The 22,167-nt window shown below is 36.7% G+C and overlaps 2 protein-coding genes across 7 annotated transcripts in view; one reads left to right on the top strand and one right to left on the bottom strand.

Annotated features, from left to right (window-relative positions):
• The first annotated feature begins 572 nt into the window (after positions 1-572).
• LOC129282474 (monocarboxylate transporter 7-like) lies at positions 573-10,930 on the top strand. The gene is made up of 4 exons (XM_054918370.2): positions 573-875; positions 5,117-5,257; positions 7,112-8,089; positions 9,428-10,930. The coding sequence occupies exons 1-4, from the start codon at positions 680-682 to the stop codon at positions 9,562-9,564; spliced, it is 1,452 nt and encodes a 483-aa protein (XP_054774345.2). The 5' UTR covers positions 573-679; the 3' UTR covers positions 9,565-10,930.
• Positions 10,931-14,846: 3,916 nt separating this feature from the next.
• LOC129283152 (alpha-mannosidase 2C1-like) overlaps positions 14,847-22,167 on the bottom strand; it is a 42,630-nt gene continuing 35,309 nt past the window's right edge. For all 6 annotated transcript variants that reach the window (XM_064114820.1, XM_064114817.1, XM_064114822.1 and 3 more), the window contains exons 22-25: positions 20,782-20,861; positions 20,383-20,531; positions 19,046-19,149; positions 14,847-17,400 (exon numbers count right to left, since the gene is read on the bottom strand). In XM_064114820.1, the coding sequence (XP_063970890.1) occupies positions 17,274-17,400; positions 19,046-19,149; positions 20,383-20,531; positions 20,782-20,861 (460 nt within the window). In that variant the 3' untranslated portion in view covers positions 14,847-17,273. The remainder of the gene's footprint in view (positions 17,401-19,045; positions 19,150-20,382; positions 20,532-20,781; positions 20,862-22,167) is intronic.

The raw sequence follows: 22,167 nt of genomic DNA, 5'->3' as shown, positions 1-22,167 counted from the left end.
GAGGAAGGTCATTTGTACTAAAGTGACATGGTGGTTTAAAATTTAATGAGATAAGCACCAAATTCGATGTCTTGATTATTCATATATTCTTTTGAATTGTGTTTTTCATTCACATCCACAAAAAAATGCGTCCACGAATGACTGGTATATTCACAGTTTGCCAAGTACATTGTACAACATCCTCTAGTACGCATTCAAAGTAGAAATGCAACAAATAACTTCATAGAGTGTTCATTGATGTGTTATTCTAGTCACCTGGTCTATTCATCCCGCTATGTAAGGCATGCATACGTAATATCTTGCTTTGAAATCTACCTATCTTAATGAAAGAAATGAAAGGTCATTTGACCAAAATTGTCCCAGAAGTAACTACGAACTGGTCTATAGCTCCATGGATAGACAGAGCTAGGAGAGGGAATTAAAAAGAGTTAAGGTGAAATGGGTTTATACAGTCATGTAACGTTATTGTAAGACGACACGAGTCTATTACAATAACCACACATTTGAATCCTTACAGGCCTATTAGAATCGCTAAGCTAGTTCACGTTGTGCATGGTGTGTGACGGCTCGAATCAAAGAGCGGACATCATAATTGATGTATCTGTAATAGCTCTATGATATTGATGTATACTCTTGAAGGAGCGGAGGGCAAGGAGCTGATTTGATTGCGAAAAATATCATGGCCACCGCAAACTCCCGCGTTGACTCCTGGGGATATGTGATTGTTTTGAGCAAGTTCGTTATCCTTTTTATTGATACCGGAATAGAGAAGTCGTTTGGCGTTCTGATTCCCACCTTAGTTGAGCGCCTGGAGTCCGACTATGCAACGATTGGGTTCATATGCAGTATGCATTCAACGATGATGTATCTTGCTTGTAAGAAATTTTTACTTTATAATGAGAATGAAACTCTTGGAGCAAGTTAGCTTTTGTGAAAGCAGAAAAATCAAAGAATAAGATCAACAAAAGTTTGAGTAAAATAGGACTAGCAATAGAAGAGTTATGAGCATTTGAATATCGAGATCACTAATGCTATGGAGATCCTCCTATTGGCAATGCGACCAAGATCTATGATGTCACAGATGAACAACTCTTCCCTTTTGGACACTGAAAATATACCCCAAAACATCTCTTTTTGCTCATTCTAATCTTATGACAAACGATTCATCAATGATATAATGTTGTGAAACCTCTGTACTTGTCCTCTCATAAAGAGAACACCTCACCTTGTGATAGACTCTATAAAAGTGAGAATATAAGTGAAATAAGTACTAAAGTAATGAGGGAGTTGTACGTGTGTGACATCATAGATCTTGGTCGCATTGCCAATGGGAGGATCTACATGGCATTAGTGATCTCAATATTCAAATGCTCATAACTTTCTTATTATTCATTCAATCTTCCTCAAACTTTCAACAATATGTTTCTTTGATTTTCCTCTTTTATATGGATTCAGCTAGATTCAAGGGTTTCATTCTCCTTTAATACAATGCGCACCTCACATCTCCTTCTTCTTCTTCTGATAAAGTACAGTCCACCGACTGGTGAATTGTTGTATTTGGCAGGTCTGGCGTGGAGTATATATGTACAGTGCCATTTTATTCTTACGATTGGTCTGCGTCGATCCCGTTTCTGGAATATAACGTCGTAGGATTTGATGCTAATATTGAGAAATGGAATATCTTATACTTGTGTAAAGTTCTGAATCATCGTACGAATACCTATGCTGAAATTTGCTACTATGCTCCCATCCTCATTAGCATAAAAGCGAATTCAATACCCTTCAATACCTAGTCGCAATGACGTCATAGCAATCTAACAATTGGCTACGATCTTGAAATATTTTGGCCATTAGTCCGAAATAATTATTGCAATATTCTAGAATTGTTATATTAGTACTCTTACAGTTAACAGAAACTTCAAATAAAAAGTTACCTTTCATTCACATTTCAGAAAATGAGCAAAATGCTATTTTGTTCTAAATCGAAGCGTGGATCAGTCGTAAGGTGTGCGGTGGCCTAAAAGGGGTGGTCCGGGCTAAAAATATTTATATCTAAATAAGTAGAATAAATTTCACAGAGCAAAATGCTGAAAATTTCATCAAAATCGGATAACAAATAACAAAGCTATTGAATTTTAAAGTTTATCAATATTTTGTGAAAACAGATATGTGTACATCGTCATTAATTCATTAGGTGGGCTGATGATGTCACATCCCCACTTTCCTTTTTCTTATGTTATTACATGAAATCATAATGTTTCATTTTTTTTCATACATGTGTAAATGATGTGTCTCCATTATGATGAAATAAGTTGCGGCAATATATAACTAAACACTTAATCAGTTGTCAATCCAATTAGTTCTTGGCAGAAAAAAATTGAATTAACCTAATTTCACATGATAAATACAAAAGAACAAGTGGGGATATGACATCATCAGCCCACCTAATGAAAATTCATAAAGACATGCCTAGAACTGTTTCACCGGAATAATGCAAATCTTTAAAATATAATAACTTTGTTATTTGTTATCCGATTTTGATCAAATTTTCAGCATTTTGCTTTGTGAATTTTACTCTTTTTATTGAGATATAAATATTTCCAGCCGGGACCATCCCTTTAAGTTTGCTTTCCCACGGAAATTTAAAGAGGTCCCCTGACATACGGTTCATGTTCTTCAGTTAATGTGTACGAGTCTTTACTTCACTAAATAATTACCTCGAGTTTAGATGTGCATCATATAATTATTTTATCAATTTTTCTTGCATTACCTGCAGTAGCCCCGCCCCATTAAATTATCATCTTTTGCCTCTTGTGATGCCACAGCAGGCAGAAATAAGTATTACAATACACAATGCCATGCAACTTGCCATTTCTATGTGTCATTCCTAACAATCTCACGCCTTCAATCAACACCAGGGCCTACGTAGCAACCATTCAAACTGTCATTTATAGTATACTGCTTGTGAGATGGTATTGTAGACTTGTAATTGTTAGCAATGGTACAGTTATGGCAAGTTGCGTTGCTCTGTGTATTTTATATGCTTATTTCTGCCTCCTGTGACATCACAAGAGGCAAAAAATGATCTAGTAAATTTTAAGGAGGCGGGGCTTAGTATATACTGCAGATAAATGCAAGAAAAATGAAATTAAAAAGAATAAAATTATATGATGCACATTTAAACCCAGCAGGACGTGATTTGGTGAAGGAAAGACTCATACACATGCATTAACTAAAAGTATTCTGTATTTTCATGTCAGTCGAGATGGCGAGATGATAGGGAGTTTTCGCATTTACTACGGAGACATTCTCTACAACGCATCGATTCCTTTGAAAATGCAATTAAAATCACAATTGGAGAGCTGACAGGCTTTTGTCGACAATTGGGGGACTGGGACAGCCAAGATGGGGACAGCAGATCTTCCGAGGATTTGCACCCGACGAACATAGATTATGCAGATATGTCGTTGTGCAGAGTCAAGAGATTCCGACTGCCGCTGTCCCGGTCCACCAACTTTTCGACATAAGCCTCTAAGCTCTCCATCGTGATTTTAATTGTCTTTTTAAAAAGAATGAATCGATATGCGAAAACTAATCAAATGTCAACCTATATGTAAACTTGTATATCAACATGGCGAGATACGTTATCTCTTCAAGTCGACTTATAAAAGTTAGTCAGGTATAAGCCAGTTCGTAGTTCCACTCTGCGCATGATCAGAAGATTCTGCTCATGATCAGAGGAAGGTCATTGGTACTAAAGTGACATGGTGGTTTTAAATTCAATGAGATAAGCACCAACTTTGATGTCATGATTATTCATGTATTCTTTTGAATAGTGTTTTTCATTTACATCCACACAAAAAAACCAAAACAATGCGTCCACGAACGACTGGTATTTCACATTTTGCCAAGTACATTGTATAACATGGTACATAATATGCATTCAAAGTAGAAATGCAACAAATACCTTCATAGAGTGTTCATTGATGTGCTATTCCAGTCACCTGGTCTATTCAATTTCTTCATCCTGCTATGTAATGCATGCTTACGTTAATATCTTGCTTTGAAATCTGCCTATCATATTGAAAGACTAAATGAAAGGTCATTTGACCAAAATTGCCCATGAAGTAACTACGAACTGGTCTATTTATCATTGAATGGAAAATACACTTCTCTCGAGGTTTTCACTCCAGAAATAACCATGTTTATAGTCCTGAGTATTAAATTGTACCTGTTGATGATTGAATTATTCAATTATTCCATTGAACTTTAGCATACAAAATATTTATGAGAAAACTTAAATTATTAACTTTTTTTTTCAATTAGTAGAAAACACATTATAATATCTTGATAGAATCAAATTAAAGAATTATTTTTTTTTCAATATATCATTACTTGGTAGCATATTTCAAGATAAAAAGAAGAAATGAAGCAACATTTGTTGAAACGCTCACCCAAAATTCTAAAATCAAATTGCAAAGAAAATCCATTATTTTGATGATGAAATGAGTAAAATACTGGGAAATATCAGGATTCGGATTTGAAGGAGTTCGGATCGATGCATGATTATGAATAATATTGTGAAAGATTTTTTTTTGGAAAAAAAATGAATATTGAAGGGAGTGCATGCTCTATGATCGTGTTGCAAGTATTCGTCTAGTTGGGGGTATGGACTAATTTGTCTAGTAGGATATAAGGCTTGCTCCCACTGCACTTACGGATGCAGAGAGGATCTAAAACGGAAAAGAATCTTGCCATTCGTTGGAAAACGTTATGTATCCGCTGCATGTGTACTCTTTGCACGTGTTTCACACGCTCTGTATCCATCGAGAATCTGTGATTTCATTGTTCGCCGATTTTGTCCATGTCTGGAGTGGATGAAAACGGCCGGATGACGCCACCCCAAAATATGGCTTGTCCGCTGCATCCGATATGAATACGGTTCGTTTCCGTCGGCCAGTAGGACCAGGCCTTAATTTGTCTGGTATGATATAAGGCGTATTATACTCGGATTGATAATTGCACATGAACATTACATTATTTACTGGATAATTATCCTAAACAAGTTAAACGTGTTAACTGAACCCACATTCTTTCATTTCCCTCACAATGCTAGGTCCTTTTGTAACGCTCGCTCTTCGTAGAGTCAGTCATCGCCCTGTTGCTATGTCTGGCGGCCTGTTGTCAGCGTTGTGTTTTATTGCCTGTGCTTTCTTGAAAACCACAGCTACTGTCGGCATCTGTCTCGCCCTCTCAGGTGAGTATCGTGGTCACTATAATATTATGCAGGAGCCTATATACCACCCCAAAACCAAGAATAAGTCGCCCAAAATGAGTTTTTAAATTTATTTTATTGAGCTTGAAAACCTTACATCCATAGGCCCTACCTGTACAGTGATTTATAAATTGTGAGAAAACCCACACAAAAGTACTTGAATGAATATAGAAGAAATTCAATGAGAGCTTCGATAAATAAAAGGGAAAACAAAATTTGAAGTTTGGGCTCACTCAAGGATGATGCACAGGCATTTTGCAATAGTAAGTGATACCTCGGGCACATTTGCTCTACGGTGGTCGTACGGCAAGTCGAAAACAGCCGTTTTAATTTTTTGTACCAGCTACATTTAGTGGGGTTTGAATAAAAATAAATAAAACGGCTGTTTTCGACTCGCCGTACGACGGCCGTAGAAGTAATGTGACCGATCGAGGTACATGTATGGAACGTGAAAGCAGTCTGGGGGAGGGGGAATCTCTTGTATATCTTAGTTTATCTAATTTACAACTTAATATTTTGACAGTATGATGAAGAAATACTACTCTTTCAGATAAGCTAATTTGCTTTTTTTTTTAAGAAGAAAATAATTGGTTTGGTTATTTACAGAGAACCCTCCTGGCGACTTATTGACTTTTAAGGGTGGCTAGTCACATATTATCCGTGGGTTTTACACAAAGATTCCAATAGACCAGTTCGTAGTTACTTCATGGACAATAAGCCTGTTCACGGTTGTAAACTGCGCACGAGCAGAAAGAGGTCATTGGAGACAACCATGAAGGTGGCTTTCAAATTCACTGACATAGGCGCGTGATTTGATGATTATTCATGTCTTCTTTTCAAAATATTTATCACGTCCAAGCTGAAGAGTAATAAATAGAGCCTTTATAATCACTGGTATTTGACAGTAGCCTAAACAATAGTCAAATGTGCCAAAGGCAGACAATAAAACAGATTTCCAAACTTTATCCCTGATGTACTATTCTAGTCACCTGGTCTATAAAATGCCTTTTGTTCTTAGAATTTGAATACTGTACCGGTAAAGCTTACGCAACATCTACATTTGAAAATGATAGTGCTTATCCTAATGAAAAATCACAAAGATCATTTGAGAAAAGTTGATCATGAGCTAACCGTGAACTGGCTTATAGACCAGTTCGTAGTGACTTCATGGACAATTTTGGTCAAATGACCTTTCATTTCTTTAATTGTGATAGGCAGATTTCAAGCCAGCCAGATATTACGTTAGCATGCCTTACATAGCAGGGTGAAGAAATTGAATAGACCAGGTGACTAGAATAACACACCAATGAACACTCTATGAAGGAATTTGTTGCATATCTACTTTGAATGCAATTTAGAGCATGTTGTACAATGAATTTGGCAAACTGTGAAATACCAGTCGTTCGTGGGCGCATTATAATTTTTTTTTTTTGGGGGGGGGTGTAAATGAAAAACACAATTAAAAAGAATATATAAATAATCAAGACATCAACGTTGGTGCTTATCTTATCAAATTTTAAACCACCATCATGTCACTTTAGTACTAATGACCTTCCTCTGATCATGCGCAGAGTGGAACTACGAACTGGCTTATTAGAAAAGATTTCAATCGACCCCTTCTATCACTTTCCACCCTTATGACTTTCTCCAACCCTTCCTCCGACAAAACTGCATTCGTCTGAGCGAGGCTTTAATGTGATCACAATATTTGAAAATAACATGATTGTCAAGGCCCAAATCACCGCTGTTCCACCAGTACAATAGGAGCTAGCCAGGGAGTGGTTCTAGCCTTCTAGGTGTTCTTTTAAGTGTGTTCTGTTTTGTTTTATCTTGCAGGTGTTGGAATGGCAATGACGTACTTGCCTACAGTCCTTGCACTGAATGATTACTTTAAAGACAATTTTGTTTTATGGAGTACAGTTGCGGCATATGGCTACATATCAGGGTCATTGCTGCTCCCTATCTTAACTGAAAGGTCACTTCCGGCGTACGGATACCAGGGGGAATTCATCATCTTTGGCGGTGTAGCTCTTCACCTTCTCGTTTGTGGAGCAACGCTTCGGAAGGCGACCGATAGGTCTGTAAATGGCACGAGTGAAGGCGGAGGTTGCGATCAAGAGGAGAAGAGACATAGGTGTGGTTCCGTAGAACGTCCATCACTGAACAGGGAGGTTATGCTTCATCAACTGGATGAGAAAGGTGAGGAAGAGGACGTCTCTCTGTTAGAGTGGGTGGACAAGGAACAAGAGAATGAGAATTGGAAAGAGACATTACTAGAGAAAAGGCGTTTGATTCAACAGGAGACCAACTTTCAAAGAAACCAGAAAACATTACCGAATGACTCTCTGGGAAATTGTGGAATTCTTACGGAATGGACCTTTTTTATATCACTCGCGACTCTATTCTTGTTTTCTTACGCAACTTACTCATGGATGTTGTTTTTGGTACCCCATGCTGAACATCTAGGTATTTCTCCTTCCAACGCCGTTTACCTCTCTACTTTAGGTGGATTAGGTGGCATACTCGGTCGAACTATCTTGATCACCCTCATCAGCAAAGGAGTCAGTGACCTGTCCGTGTACATCGTGGTAGGTTCAATCTGCTCGGGGTCTTTCTTCTTGGATTTCATCAGTTCTGCTTATCCTGTCCGCGCTACCCTGGCATTTATCCAAGGGTTTTCCTTCTTTATCGAGGATTCTGCGTTAACCAGTCTAAGTAAATCAGCGATTTTCCATGAGAATAATTTCGACATGGCCGTGGCGATTGCCAACTTCACGAGTGGGCTAGGCATATCCTGTGCCGGAATATTCACAGGTAAGTAGTATAGTGCCTTCAAGTCTGGACTCGGATCCAAGAACATGGCTTAGTACGACGCGCTTAGACACATTGCGATTATCTCTTCACAAAATGTAGCATTTTGATATTATTATTATTATTATGCCCATTTGCATCTGAAAAACTCTCTTTTGGGTTTTTTAATTTTTTATTCATTTATTAATATTATTTTGCATTCAAATGCCGCCAATTTTGAAACTTTCGTAAAGGGGGAGGGGACAGGGGCGGGTGGAAAGATTGTTCAAATGACAGAATTGTAATGCCTTTTTGTGGTAAGAAACGGAAACGGAAAAGTGACACCGTTCTAGTTCGGCGACCTAGCTTTGACCTCTTGGTTATTCCCTTGTCCCAAGGGATGCAACTCTGCACCTTAAAGCCCGTCGCACACTACACCATTCGACTACGAAGCGATTTGAAGAAATTGCACTTGAATTAAGTATGAATATAATGATCAGGGGAGCATTTCATGAAGGACTACACTGCAAAAACTCCGGTGTTGATTTAACACCAGCCCGGAATCTATATATGTCCACACCAGAGAAGTGTTAAACAACACCAGTTTCGTTTTGGTCTAACACCAGAAAGGTGTACATACAACACCAATTAGTATTAAAACAGCATCGGTTTGATTCCAAACTGGTGTTGTTTCAATACTTCTCTGGTGTGGACATATTTAGATTCCGGGCTGGTGTTAAATCAACACCGGAGTTTTTGCAGTGTAAGCGGACGTCCTGTTTTATCCGACAATTACAATGGTTACAGTGCATCTCAGCCAATCAATGAAAGTTGTCAGATCTGACAACTTGTTGTTGGAAGAAAAATGTTGATGAAATGCGCCCCAGAATTCTGCACTGCTGCAAGGCTTGTGGTCGGAGGAAAGTCGGCATCGAAGTCGCAGCCATTGATGGCGCCATAACAAATTGGAATGAAATTTTATTAACTTAGAGGGAGGGTAGACTGGAATTTCTTTTTTTAAATCAATGTTGGGAAATTAGATTAAGAATTTATAGCTTAGAAAGTTGATTTCAAATACTATCTTACGAATTCTATGAAAATCAGATCGCAGCGATTGTGTAGTGTGCGCCGGGCTTAAAAGTGCGTTAAGTTGCACCAATGCAAAAATGGAGATCCCAGTGTTGCATATAAGGGTGCACAATTATTTTTTCACTCTTATATTTCCAAAGGTATTCTGCTCGATGTCACCCTATCCAAAAATGGAGATACCATTGTTGCATTTTAAGGGTGCACAATTGCACTTTTTCTTCGTGTGAAATTGTTAAGCCGTATTTATTTTTCTTCATTCTTATATTTCCAAAGGTTATCTGATTGATGTTACCGAGTCATTCACGAAGGTCTTCATCATCATCGGTGCCATACACGCCATTGCGGTCATCAATCTCATAATCGTATGCTTTCTTATCAAAAGACGACGGAAGCACTTTCAAACAAAATAGTGTTTGTGTCAACACTCAACTGTGTGCTTTTAACATTCCAGTGTGCTTTAACATTCCAGACGAGCAGACTAGCAAGGCGAATGTGTGTTATTGTTCTATGTTAGCTTTATATTTTGAAATGTGTAATATACAGCTAGTGCGTCCCACAAAAAAAAAGAAACCCGTTTTAAATAGGTCTATGTTTTTACTATAAATTGATACTCATCACAAGAGTGGAATCTCATATCGAATTTGAAACCAACAGCTTAACAAATCGTCACGCAAGGCAGATGACAAACAATGAATATTGAGGCTTATCCCCCCCCCCCCGGGGGTACTTTCATTGACGAGTGGATATCATGCGCGACCATGGAGTCTCAAAAGGCACCCTAAACATGCTAAAGTATTTTCCATATTCTGAAAATGCACCCCTTTAGTACTGTCATGTAACACCCTACCCTTAACAAGTATTGGAAACAAAACGATACCCTTGCAAGTATTCCCTGAACTGAACCCCTAAACAATTAAGTACAGCGATATATTTAAGTATTATGTCACAGACGTGGGTCGTCGGTTTTATCTTTTCCGACATCATTGGGTTTAGTACGGCCCCACCTCCCACACGACTCTAAACACGTAGTGTTGACTGTTGGGGCAAAAAGTACATCCTCGATAAAAAATTTTAGTCTTTTTTTTATACCGTCGCAAATTTGACCCTAAACATCTAGTGAAATAAATACCATATTTTCATTATTTTAGTGTTTTTGACACGTACGTAACTTTAACGTGCCCTATGTAAAAAAGACATTTTTACGTGTTTCTTTTTTGGTCGCGCATGGTATCCACTCGTCAATGTAAGTGCCCCCCCCCCCCCCCCAGGGGGCATCAGAAACGATTTGCGCAGAATCTCACGTGTGCATCTGAATCCACTCTCATTTTAGGGATCAGTGAGAGAATCTTAAAAATGCTAATGAGCCAATCGTTGAATAAGCACGGTCGTCGTATCTCGAACAAATCTTGTCCAATTTTTCTGCGCAACCTGGTTTTGACATTAAATTTCAAACTCGCCATGTTCATTAATGCGTGAAGTGTTGGTATCATGTTAGGTATCAAAGTAAAGAAGAATAATTTAATTATATGATTATGTAATAAAATATAATTTATTTGCCTTTGAAAAGAGACATGGGAATCCCAGTTTCCTTTTTTTTCTTGGACACACTGTATATCAATTTTTAAGTGGATTAAATTTTGGGATTAACCTTGACAGAGCAATGGCATTTTGTTTATCCCCCAAAGTAAATAGGAATAATTTAATTATATGATTATATAATAAAATAAAATTTATTTGCCTTTGAAGAAAAAAGACATGGGAATCCCAGTTTCCTTTTTTTTTCTTGGACACACTGTATATCAATTTTTAAGTGGGTTAAATTTTGGGATTAACCTTGACAGAGCAATGGCCTTTTGTTTATCCCCCAAAACCTCCACTCTTAGTCTTGACTATTTCTTTTATAATGTTATGCATAATGTAATATGCAATTTGATTTGTTAACTTGATCTTTCAAATATTTTGATGTGTTTTTAAAGTGATGTGAATAAAATTGAATTATTAGCAACGCAAAAAAAGAATACAAAAGAGATGATAGGGAAAGAGAAGAGAAACAAAATCGTTCAGAGTATGAAGAAAGGTGAATTAACTGGGGGGAAGCGAATTATTGGAGAAAAAAAATCATAAAAACTTTCAGGTCATTTTATAAGAAAACTAAAAATTTAGTTCAATAACACCCAACAATGTCAATATATCCTTTTAAAGGTAATATTAATTTAGCTTTTAGAATATTTTAACAAATATGAGACAGTCACATTTTTAAAGAAATCTTTGAATAGAGAGCAAGTTTTATACTTTATATGGAAAACTGTGGAAAGAAAATTAAATAAGTATCATGCACAATTATTTCAAATCTGTTTCACATTTTATCTTCTTTTACCCACAATGTGTTGTCCATTCTTTTTACTTTTGTTCCTCAAGCTTATTGTAGGCTGTATCTGTTTTCTTTTTGCTCAAAGAACGATGATGTAAATAAGAACGCAAACAAGGAAAAACGAGGTCCATATATATACTCACAATTCTGCTTTCGTGTCAGTATATCAAAAATTTCAGCTCGTGCTCTGCGTTATTAATACACAGCATGATTTTTTAACACATGATCTTAAACACATTCATAAAACGACCGGTTTTCAGTTAGGAATATTACTAAATTTCAGCTTGTACTTATCGTTTTATCAAGAAAGATATCCATCCTTTTCATAAAAATTCATAATCTGCACGCGCTTTGCGCTCGCAACAATTGTTTATTGAGATATTATATCTTGTTCTCTTTTGAAAACCTGCTTAAACTTTCCTATTTTTCAGGTAGGGTTGTCAGAAAATTTAATTTGTAAGAAAAACGTGCCTAAGAGAGTTCTGCTTTCAGGTCGGTAAAAAAAAATCAAAATCAGCTAGCGCTTCGCGCTCGCACCTATTGTTATTTAGCTAGCCATCCATTTCATGGTTACAAAAAGCGCAATAATTTGTTTAGTTTCACTTAATCTTTACAAAACAATTATATGTAAAACTTTGTGACATGCAAATGAGAGAGCTGATGATAAATCGACGGTGATCCCACATATTCATGGAGATATAAAACATTGTTTGACCAGTGAAAAGATTAAAATATTTCATATTTCACATAATAAAATACACAAGAAATAGTGACGTCATCAGTCCCTGCATTTGCATACAGACCAGGATGTCCATATAAATGTTTTGTAAAATGAAGTGGAACTAGAAAACGCATCCTAACGTTCTTAATTTGCATCCGATTTTGATGAAATTTCAGTGTTATGCTGGTTTGATTTTTCTCTTTTTTTCAAATCACATCAACTTTTTGTCAGCGTAGACTTGTCGTTTAAAGATATTGAACTTTAAGACCATTACTTGGTTATTGTCTTTGATGGAGATATCAATATAAAACTATCGCGACATAAGTATGTCTGTGCTTCCACTCTTCCCGAAATCCAGGAAATTCCGGAAGTTTTATTTTCCAAGATCATTTAGGGAAGTGAGAAATTCCGCGAAGCTATCATTTCCAGGAATGATATCATTTTCTGAATATTATGACAAAATCTATCTCAAAATTGGATCTTTGTCATGAAAATATCAAAAAAAAATTGCTCACTCGCTCGCAATTCTTTTACCCGATACGTCGTTGGTCATATTTCGCCCCGGCCACTCAAAATTTTAGGCTTATTACGGCATCGGGCCCTATATTTCATCTTTTTTGTGAATAGAAGAGAAGTATAACATCTATATGAAAGACTGGAGAACATTCGTAGAATTCCAGGAACTTTCAGAGTAAATTCCAGGTTTCGTTTTCAAAAGTGGAAGCACTCAAGTACGTAGGCCCGGGGGCGAATCCAAGATTTTCCAAAGGGGGGGGGGGCACATTTTTTCAGAGGGAAAATTTGACAAGCAAAATAAATAATAAAAAAGGGTTTTAACCAAAATATAAATTAGGATATTTCGAACCAAAAAAAATTGACAAGAAAAAAAAGGGGGCATATCTTTGTTTTAATGGCATTTTTACATTACAAATTTCAATTTTGCTTCTCAAAGAAGGGGGGCACTCGCACGTGAATGAGGCCTCATAAGATGCAGCAGATAAAAAAGATAGATTCCTAGCACGTAAATGATAGTCCCATCAATTATAAGATTATAAGTGAGTACATCGATTATCGGTTGCGCTATTTTTTATGTATAAGCATGCAGGGCGCAGGGTGGTGTGCATGTGTGGGTGTCTGGCGGGAGAGCGTGTGTGTTGTGCGAGTGTGCGCGTGCAAGTGATTGGGGGAGATGGCCAGAACAGCCTAAAATGACGGGGAGCAGTGTCCTTATGTTTCGTAGGTTTACACGATTCTTAGCAGATGTCGGATTCAAAACGACTATTATTTAATAGTTTGCTTGTAATAAAACAACAAGGTTTATTGCGTTTGTTCCCTATAAAAATACGTCGTGTATTTCCTAACACTGGTTGGAACCCAACACATATTGAAGGAAAATGGGGGAAGCTTAGAAGGGGGAGGCAAAATTATTACAAGAAAACGGATGATAAACAAGGGAGAAAGAATAAGAAATGAAGTTGAATGAAAAAGAAAAAGATGAAGAACAAAAAACGACGATCGAAGAGGATGGGGAGAGAAAAAAAGAATGAGGGAAAAAAAATACAGAAGAATATTTTTAATGTTTGAAGTAATGTTGAAGTTCTGGCAAAGGGTGATAAGATCGAGATTGCCTTTAAATTGCATGTATGATTGCCATGATTGCATTTGAATATATTTTCAGGAAAAAAAAACCAGGAAAGCAGGATTCCCATTTCTAATATGGTATTCAGGTGCATGTGCTGTTTCAAGAGTTCCAAGAACTAAGAATACAAAATGATAAAACTCAAATTTTTGACAATATCAGCATTTCTTTAAATTTCTGAGTGTCTACATGAAGATGTCACGGCTACCAATCGTTAGTTGGACTCTTAAAGCAAATCTACCGAGGTCGGTATGACATAAATGAAAGGGGATCTTTTTTCTTTTTTCAAGGTACCATTTTTCTCACATTGTTTTTCGTTCAGGAGGGGTGGGGTGATTAGTAGGGGTACAACAACCTTCCTCCGTCTTGTGTGACTTTTCAGTGATCGAAATGTGCAGTGGATAGGTTCATGGGGTAGGGTAATTGAGGGGGTAGACATGGGCGGAAATCTGTCACCAAAGGTAGGGGGAACCAGGGCCTGGAAATTTAGACAAGCAAAAAAAAAAAGCTTATCACTCACAATGTAAGGTATTCATAATTCATAATTCCCTTTATTCACATCAGCTCCTTGAGCGATGAGATGTTTGGTTACATCAAGATGACCATTCTGAGCTGCAATGTATAATGACAAGCAAAAAAAAAAGAAGAAAAAAAAGGTTTTCGCACAAAGTGTGAAGTGATTGTGAAGTGATGTATTTTTCTCCACCATAAAAGATCAAAAAAGGTAGGGAGGACATTTGATATTGTGTCCCCCCTACTATTTTTGGTGGGGGGGGGACACATCCCCCTGGGATTTCCGCCCATGGGGGTAGACATGCCATATCATTACGATGAGTGTGTAAGTGACTATTACGGGGGGGGGGGGGTTCTCCATGTGTGGGGGGGGGGGGGCAGAGGAGTGGGCAAGGAAAACTGGGGCCTACCTGTAAAATATAAACCCACAACATCCTATGAATATTCGTACGTTGTCAATATTCTTTATTGTCAATATTGTATACAACTTTAATCCAAGACATCATTATATGTGCAAACATTTATAGCAAAGAAGAACAGGAAATATCAGATTGCAAAGTCATCCCTTCAGTCGTAATTTCATACAAAAATACGCTGTACAGATACAAATGAATACACATCCTGATTACAGGACCTTCATGAAATTATCTCATATCATGATTATAAAAAAATATATTATTGAGATATATAAACCTCCTCATTAAAGTTGCAGCTTTGAGTCACATTTATTAAATTATGACTATATTCAGTAAAGAGTCACATAACCTACACACACAAATGTATACATGTATTTCAGCTTTCTTATGAATTCGAGTGATCAAGAGCCGATTTCATAATGACTATTTTGATACATTCCAATATGGTAGAGCCCCCAGTTTTCTAATAAAAAAAAAATACTTAATTCAAAAGGAAATGGAAAACAGCATTTTTCAGGCCCCAAAAGTCCAATGAAAATGAAAAATCCTATGAAACCAATGAAATGAAAATGAAATCCATATCTCATTATTTGAAATGAAATCTGAAATTGAATACTTCGAAAAAATTTTTTTTGGCCAAATTGATCATGGGACCAGCGGGCACTTTGCAGCGCAAGATCGACGTAGCTCTATCCCTTGAATTGTTGGATGCCAAACAGGGTAGCAGCAACTCCCATCCTTTAACGTCTTTAGGTCTGACACGGCCGGGGTTTGAACTCCCAACCTTCCGGTTGTGAGACGGATGTTCTACCAACTGAAATAGCACATTTTTTCCATCAAAAAATACAATGAAAATCAAAGCAACATTAAATTGTGCCTACCTTAAGAGAGAAATCTGTCCATCAAACCTGATTGCAGTGTGAACCATGCATTTGCAGAATTTTATCTGCTTGGGAATTTAATGTGTTTTTCTAACATTTTGCACAATTTATATTTGCTTTATCATGAGTTTTAGTTCTAGCATAATGGCAAAGTAACCGAAATCAAAAGGTCTGCAACAGACCCCTGAAGAAATTTATTTTGTTGCAGACCTCTTACTATAATATGCATCTTGAATAACATAGATTAGAAGGTACATGACCGGTCTTTACCATAAATAATTACTTTCCCTTTAAAAAAGGGTCATTCCATTGGATTGGGTTTTTTCTTTTATTTTGACATACCAGAACTAAAACAAAATGTGTTTCATTTAAACTAGGCAAAAATCTTCCAATGACCCACTAAGGTTTACCAGTTGAACATCATCATCATGTATTGCAATTTCAGACCTGACGGTCTATTGCCAATGATATATGAAGGTTAAGTCCATGAAATGTTGGTTAAAAAGGTTTGACCTACAGCAAACCCAGAAAAGATTTCAAGATCAAACATAAATATCTATGGGTGGAGACTTTCTGTACATGGACAAGACTTAGCCACATCAGGGGCCTGTTGCATAAAACTTTTTACCTGAGAAAACTCAGGTATTTTTTACCTGAGTTTTTGCCCTGTGTTAAAGTCAATGGCAGAAATCGGAATAACCTTAGTTTTCAGTTTTTACAAGAGTTTTCTCAGGTAAAAATGTTTATGCAACAGGCTGCAGGGGTCCGTTGCAGAAAGAGTTGCGTTTAAACGCAAGTCAAAAAATCAATCGCAAGTCCCAAATGCGCGCTGTTGATCAGTAGAAAATCAAGTTACACATGATTTTTAGAGTTGCGATTGATTGCAACTCTTTCTGCAACGGGCCCCTGAATTGATCTACACTGTGAAATATAATTATATTACATTAGATGGCTCAGAATGGAATACAAGAAATATTCCAAGAGATTGGGCATATGTTCCATGAATCGTTGATGAGTGGAATATTGGCCCTAACGAGTGGAATATTTCTGGTATTCCATGAAATAAAGCCATCCAATATAATCATTATCATCTATCTCACCCATACCAATCAAAAGGTGGGAGAAATTTGATTGAACAAGTCATGTCACTTATCACATAATGGCATCATCACTTCATAAGATCAAATTTGGTCGTTGACATGCGACTTGCATTATGATGTCATCGAGTATCGTTGTGCTCTTGCTGCACATCGCATTGCTTTCATTGTTGTATGTGTTGTATATTTCACGCATTCGCATTATACTGTTGAATATGCTCTCATATTCAATAGCAAATTTTGTACAGAAGCCTATGGGATATTCTTTGGATTTCGGTCCTTTTATGGATACGCTCTGATACTGCACGGGCAACTGATGCAGACCGAAATATGCGTTTTTACTGCATCGCTAAAACACTCTGTATAGATGATAATAGTTAATATCTAGATTACATGGACATTTTGTCATTTTTGGACACAACCTAATGGAATTACCCCAAAACAAGTACTGGTACAAGATTTCTCAATTTCAACTGAGCTGCTAGTTTGGTTTTAGCTGTATTTTGATTGTGGCTATCTGGAATGGTGTAAGTCTGAAACAAACTGATGATTGCCCTTCTTCCAAGAAGCCACAACAATCAGCATCTTCGTCTTCAAGGAAATTGCATCTGAAATACAAGGAGAAGGGTTCATTAACAGTGGAATCAATCATCATCATCCTTATCATCATCAATCATACTCATCAGCATATTTGTGATGAAAATCATTGTCATCATTACCACCATCATCACCATCATCATCACTGCCATCATCATCATCACCACCACCATCACCACCACCACCATCATCATCATCACTATCATCATCATCATCATCATCACTATCATCATCATCACCATCATCATCATCACTATCATCATCATCATCACTATCATTATCATCATCATCATCACCACCATCATCATCATCACTATCATCATCATCACCACCACCATCATCATCATCATCACTATCATCATCATCACCATCATCATCATCACCATCATCATCATCATCACCACCACCACCATCATCATCATCACTATCATCATCACCACCACCACCACCATTATCATCATCACCACCATCATCTTCATCATCATCATCATCATCACCACCACCATCAACATATTCACTATCACCACCATTGTGTATGTTTTAAATATATTATTTTTAATTAATTTTACTTTGCTATTTTTAATCAACAATTCAAAATTTAAATCTGCTGAACTTTAGGGAAATTGGCTTAAATATAAGGCTCTGCCTTTCTGCCCTCCTAATACTTTCATTTCTACATTTGTATTACTTGTTCTATATGGTTTCTATATCCCGATGTCTATATTCCTTTATATGTGTGTATATATCTATATAGATATGTTTTTAATGAAAGTATTGAATAAATGAAATGAAAATTATTATAGGCATCATCATCATTATCAGCACCCTCATCATAGTCATCATCACCACCACCACCACCATCATGATCATCATCATCATCACCACCACCACCATCATGATCATCATCATCACCATCACCCCCATCATCACCACCACCACCATCGTCGTCATCATCATCATCATCACTATCATCATCACCATCATCATCATCACCACCACCACCATGATGTATGATTGTATGTATTCACTTTGTCCATATTTGTGTAAAAGCAAATGTATTATGCTTGACATCTGGTTCAAGATGTCACATAAACATGACTTATTGAAAGTAAGTTCCACAGGGATCAGTACTTGGTCCTCATTTTTTTTTTCTTTGCTTGTCTATAAGACCTAGGTGCACATAACTCTACCATATTGGTCAAATACATGTATCTTGTACCATATTCAATCTAATACTAGTAGTATAATGATAATATTTTATTACTAATTGTTTTTTTTTTTTCATTTTCATATCACTTTATGAACTACTCAAGTCATGCTAATCTGAGAGCATTACACTTTTTCATATGAAGCACAAAGCACCGAAGAATCATGTCAGGAATGACCCCCCCTCGTATAGGGGATTGGATGGAGGGGAAACATTACATGGAGGCTCGGGCGAAATATGCTAAAAAGAGCCCTGGAAATTTCCCATTCACTGCAATGTTGAAGCTTCCCCAATGTTGCGGATTCAGCCAGTATGTTCGGGAAAAATAGCCCCCGAAAATTAAAAAAATAATAATAATTTTGGCCTGCTACTTTGTGGATGTGACCACACGGGCTACTCGCTTTTGGCAGCTAGGCAAAGTAGACATTCTTCTCCTCATTTTGACTCACCTTGAGAATTTGCTTGCTTCTAGTTTTGTTGTTAGTTTTGCGAGCACTTCTCCTCCATAAGCCTCATAGCAGCGGACCACCACGCAGTCGTTAGCATCCTCAGACTGAAATGAAAAGAGATCGAGTCACCAGCACTGTAGTTGATTAAAGACTTTATTGGCCTAGATTGGGCAGGCTCATTAATATTCATGAGGTAATCTTCCTGAAGGTAACATGAATATTCCTGATTATATGTGCAGGGTTTAGGAGTGCAGGATAGAACTCTTGTGCAAGCACCATTAGTAGTACCAATTTTTGATGCGCAGCGGTAAAAAGAGTACACTCCTGATGGAAATGTTCAAGTTCGAATCATCTAGGCTAGTCTTGTTTTGTTTTTTTCTTCTCATTATTATTATTAATAGCAATCGTTCCCAGAATTCAAAAGGGTGCTGTTGAACATGCGTACGTTCTATGGATGGCGCCAGCTGCCAATTGACACAAACGTTTATAGTACGATGCCTTTGTTGCTAATGCCTCAAAATTGGATGATTCTTAGTTCGCGTATGCCTCGGCTGCTGTTCGAAGATTACGGCAAGTTGGCTCTGCTTCCTTCTGTGTGAAGTCAGCAGAAAAATGTGTGCAGCACATAACAAAACCGTGCAACAGTGCCCTCTAGAACCCCTGGAACGATTACCTTTAAATAAGTGGGGATAAATTTATTCCGTCAAAAAACTATTACAAAACTGCCAACCTTATTTGTGAACAAAATCCTATTCTTTAATACCTTTTATCTTATTTTCAAGCCTAAAATCATATTTTCCTTTAAAATTTTGAAAAACATACCCAAAAATCATCATTCTTTATACAAGTTTAAAAATCCTATTTCTTAGGGAATAATCCTATACTCTCACTCTACCCTTAAAAATTCCTACTAATTAAAATAAAATCATACTAATTGGCATCTCTGCTAGTATAACATATATCCTTCATTTAAGTTGCTCACTAAAGAGCATGCCAAATCTGCACTAATTATGGTCTCGACCAATTAAAGGTAGGTGTTGAAACCTGGTGTTCGTGAGAAGAGTTCAAAATAATCAGAGCTTGCCAGGGGAATGTCAGATATAGCAACCAGTAATGCATGGAAACTGGATTCTAAGTATTGTAGGCTCATAGCTTCCGTGAAAGAAACATCCACACATTTGAATAACTTATTAAACAGGACTATTAGTCAATCATTTGGAGTGGAGTAGTGTAAGAATACCTTTCTGAAATAAGATATTGAGAATTTGAAAATTCTCATCATGTCATCTTATACATAGTCGTACAGCCTAGTATCCTCCTAACCACTTTATCCTTACCTTCTTGACTGACTCAATGATGACTGAAGAGGGCGCTATGGTGAAGACCTCCCTCAGGTCAAGGGTCGTATCAGTGGGCAATGGCATGGGTGTGAGAGGATTGTTGAACTCATACGCTGCTTGGATTACACCCGCTGACTGGTATGTACCTAGTGTAAATGGAATCCATTTATTTTAATTAAAAAAGGGTATAATAATAATTATAATAAGAAATAATAATAATAATAATGATAATAATGATAATAATGATAATACTACTAATACTACTACTAATAATAATGATGATAATAAAAATAACAATAATAATAATAATACAGAAGACAATCTGTTAGTGCAAAAGAATAAAAGTCATAGTTTGGTCTAAAAAGAGACTGGTGTGTAATTTCTTGGATTGTTTACCTGTATGAGGCATGATGGCATATGAAAAGACATGATCACCGATATCAGCTTCTGGGTCTGGCTTCTTAGGAGAGCGCAACCTACAGAGAGAGACAAACAATAAATAATGCATTGTGACTTAAAGGTCAAGTCCCCCCAGAAATATGTTGATTTGAATAGATAGAGAAAAATCAAACTAGTATAACACTGAAAATTTGATCAAAATCGGATGTAAAGTAAGAGAGTTACAACATTTTAAATTTTGGCTTATTTCTTACAATACCGTTATAGGCACAACTCAGTGACGTGCAAATGAGAGAGTTGATGATGTCCATCACTCACTATTTCTTTTGTTTTTCATTGTTTGAATTATACAATATTTCAATTTCAACCAATTTGACATCAAGGACCAACTCAACTGAACCATAAAATATTATAACAATGGTAATGCCACATGTTCAGGGAGGAATAAAACTTTGTTTCACAGGACAATGATGAGAAAATAAGAATATTTCATATTTCATATAATGAAATACAAAATAAATAGTGAGTGATGTCATCAGTCCCCTCATTTGCATACCGACCAGGATGTGTTTTGTGAAATTAAGCGAAACTTTAAAATGTCATAACTTTCTTATTTTACATCCGATTTTGATGAATTTTCCGTGTTATGCTTGTTGGATTTTCTCTTTTTATTCAAATAAACTTTTATGGGGGTGGAATTGTCCTTTAATAACAAGACTGAATTTTCAGAAGTTGGGACGTCAGGTAGTCTTAGGGTTTCTCATACTTGATTAGAACACAGCAGCAGATCTGTTTTTACCTCTTTCTTTATATTTCATGGTAAAATGCAAATTATTATTGGTGATCACCTGATTTACAGGACATTTTTGTTGTTTTTTTCTTCAGAGAGAATACCCCAAAACATCACATTCTGTGTACTTCAGTTACAAAACATAATGATAACCCGATGTTAATTTAGTGAAACTCTCAGAAGAAAAACATAAGTTTCCATGGAGAAAGAGCTTCGGAAGCAAGCACATGCCAAACACGTTAGATGGGCACATTTTTCACTCATGCATAGTTTTTTGTTTTACTAATTGGATTTTGCTTTCATTTTCAGGTTTACTGCATTCTCAAATCACAAATTTTATTGCATGAAAGTGAAAAATCACATTTTCCAAGAAAATCTGTGAGTCGTGTGCCCTTCCTGAATTCCATTAAATTTTTGAGTTTTCTGTATTGAGGAAAACTGGAACTCTACATCACATCTTCACATACTAGTAGTACACAATAATAATAATAATAAAGGTATATTTATCCAGGTAGGCCACTTCAGTTCTGAAAACTGTTCTCCCAGTGAGCCCTCCTATCATTACAATCATTATTTGTTTGGTGTCACCAGTA

This window comes from Lytechinus pictus, unplaced genomic scaffold, assembly GCF_037042905.1.
Source record: "Lytechinus pictus isolate F3 Inbred unplaced genomic scaffold, Lp3.0 scaffold_20, whole genome shotgun sequence".
NCBI classification, from domain to species: Eukaryota; Metazoa; Echinodermata; class Echinoidea; order Temnopleuroida; family Toxopneustidae; genus Lytechinus; species Lytechinus pictus.
Note: the sequence above shows the minus strand (reverse complement) of the source record. Positions and strands in the feature narration are given on the sequence as shown.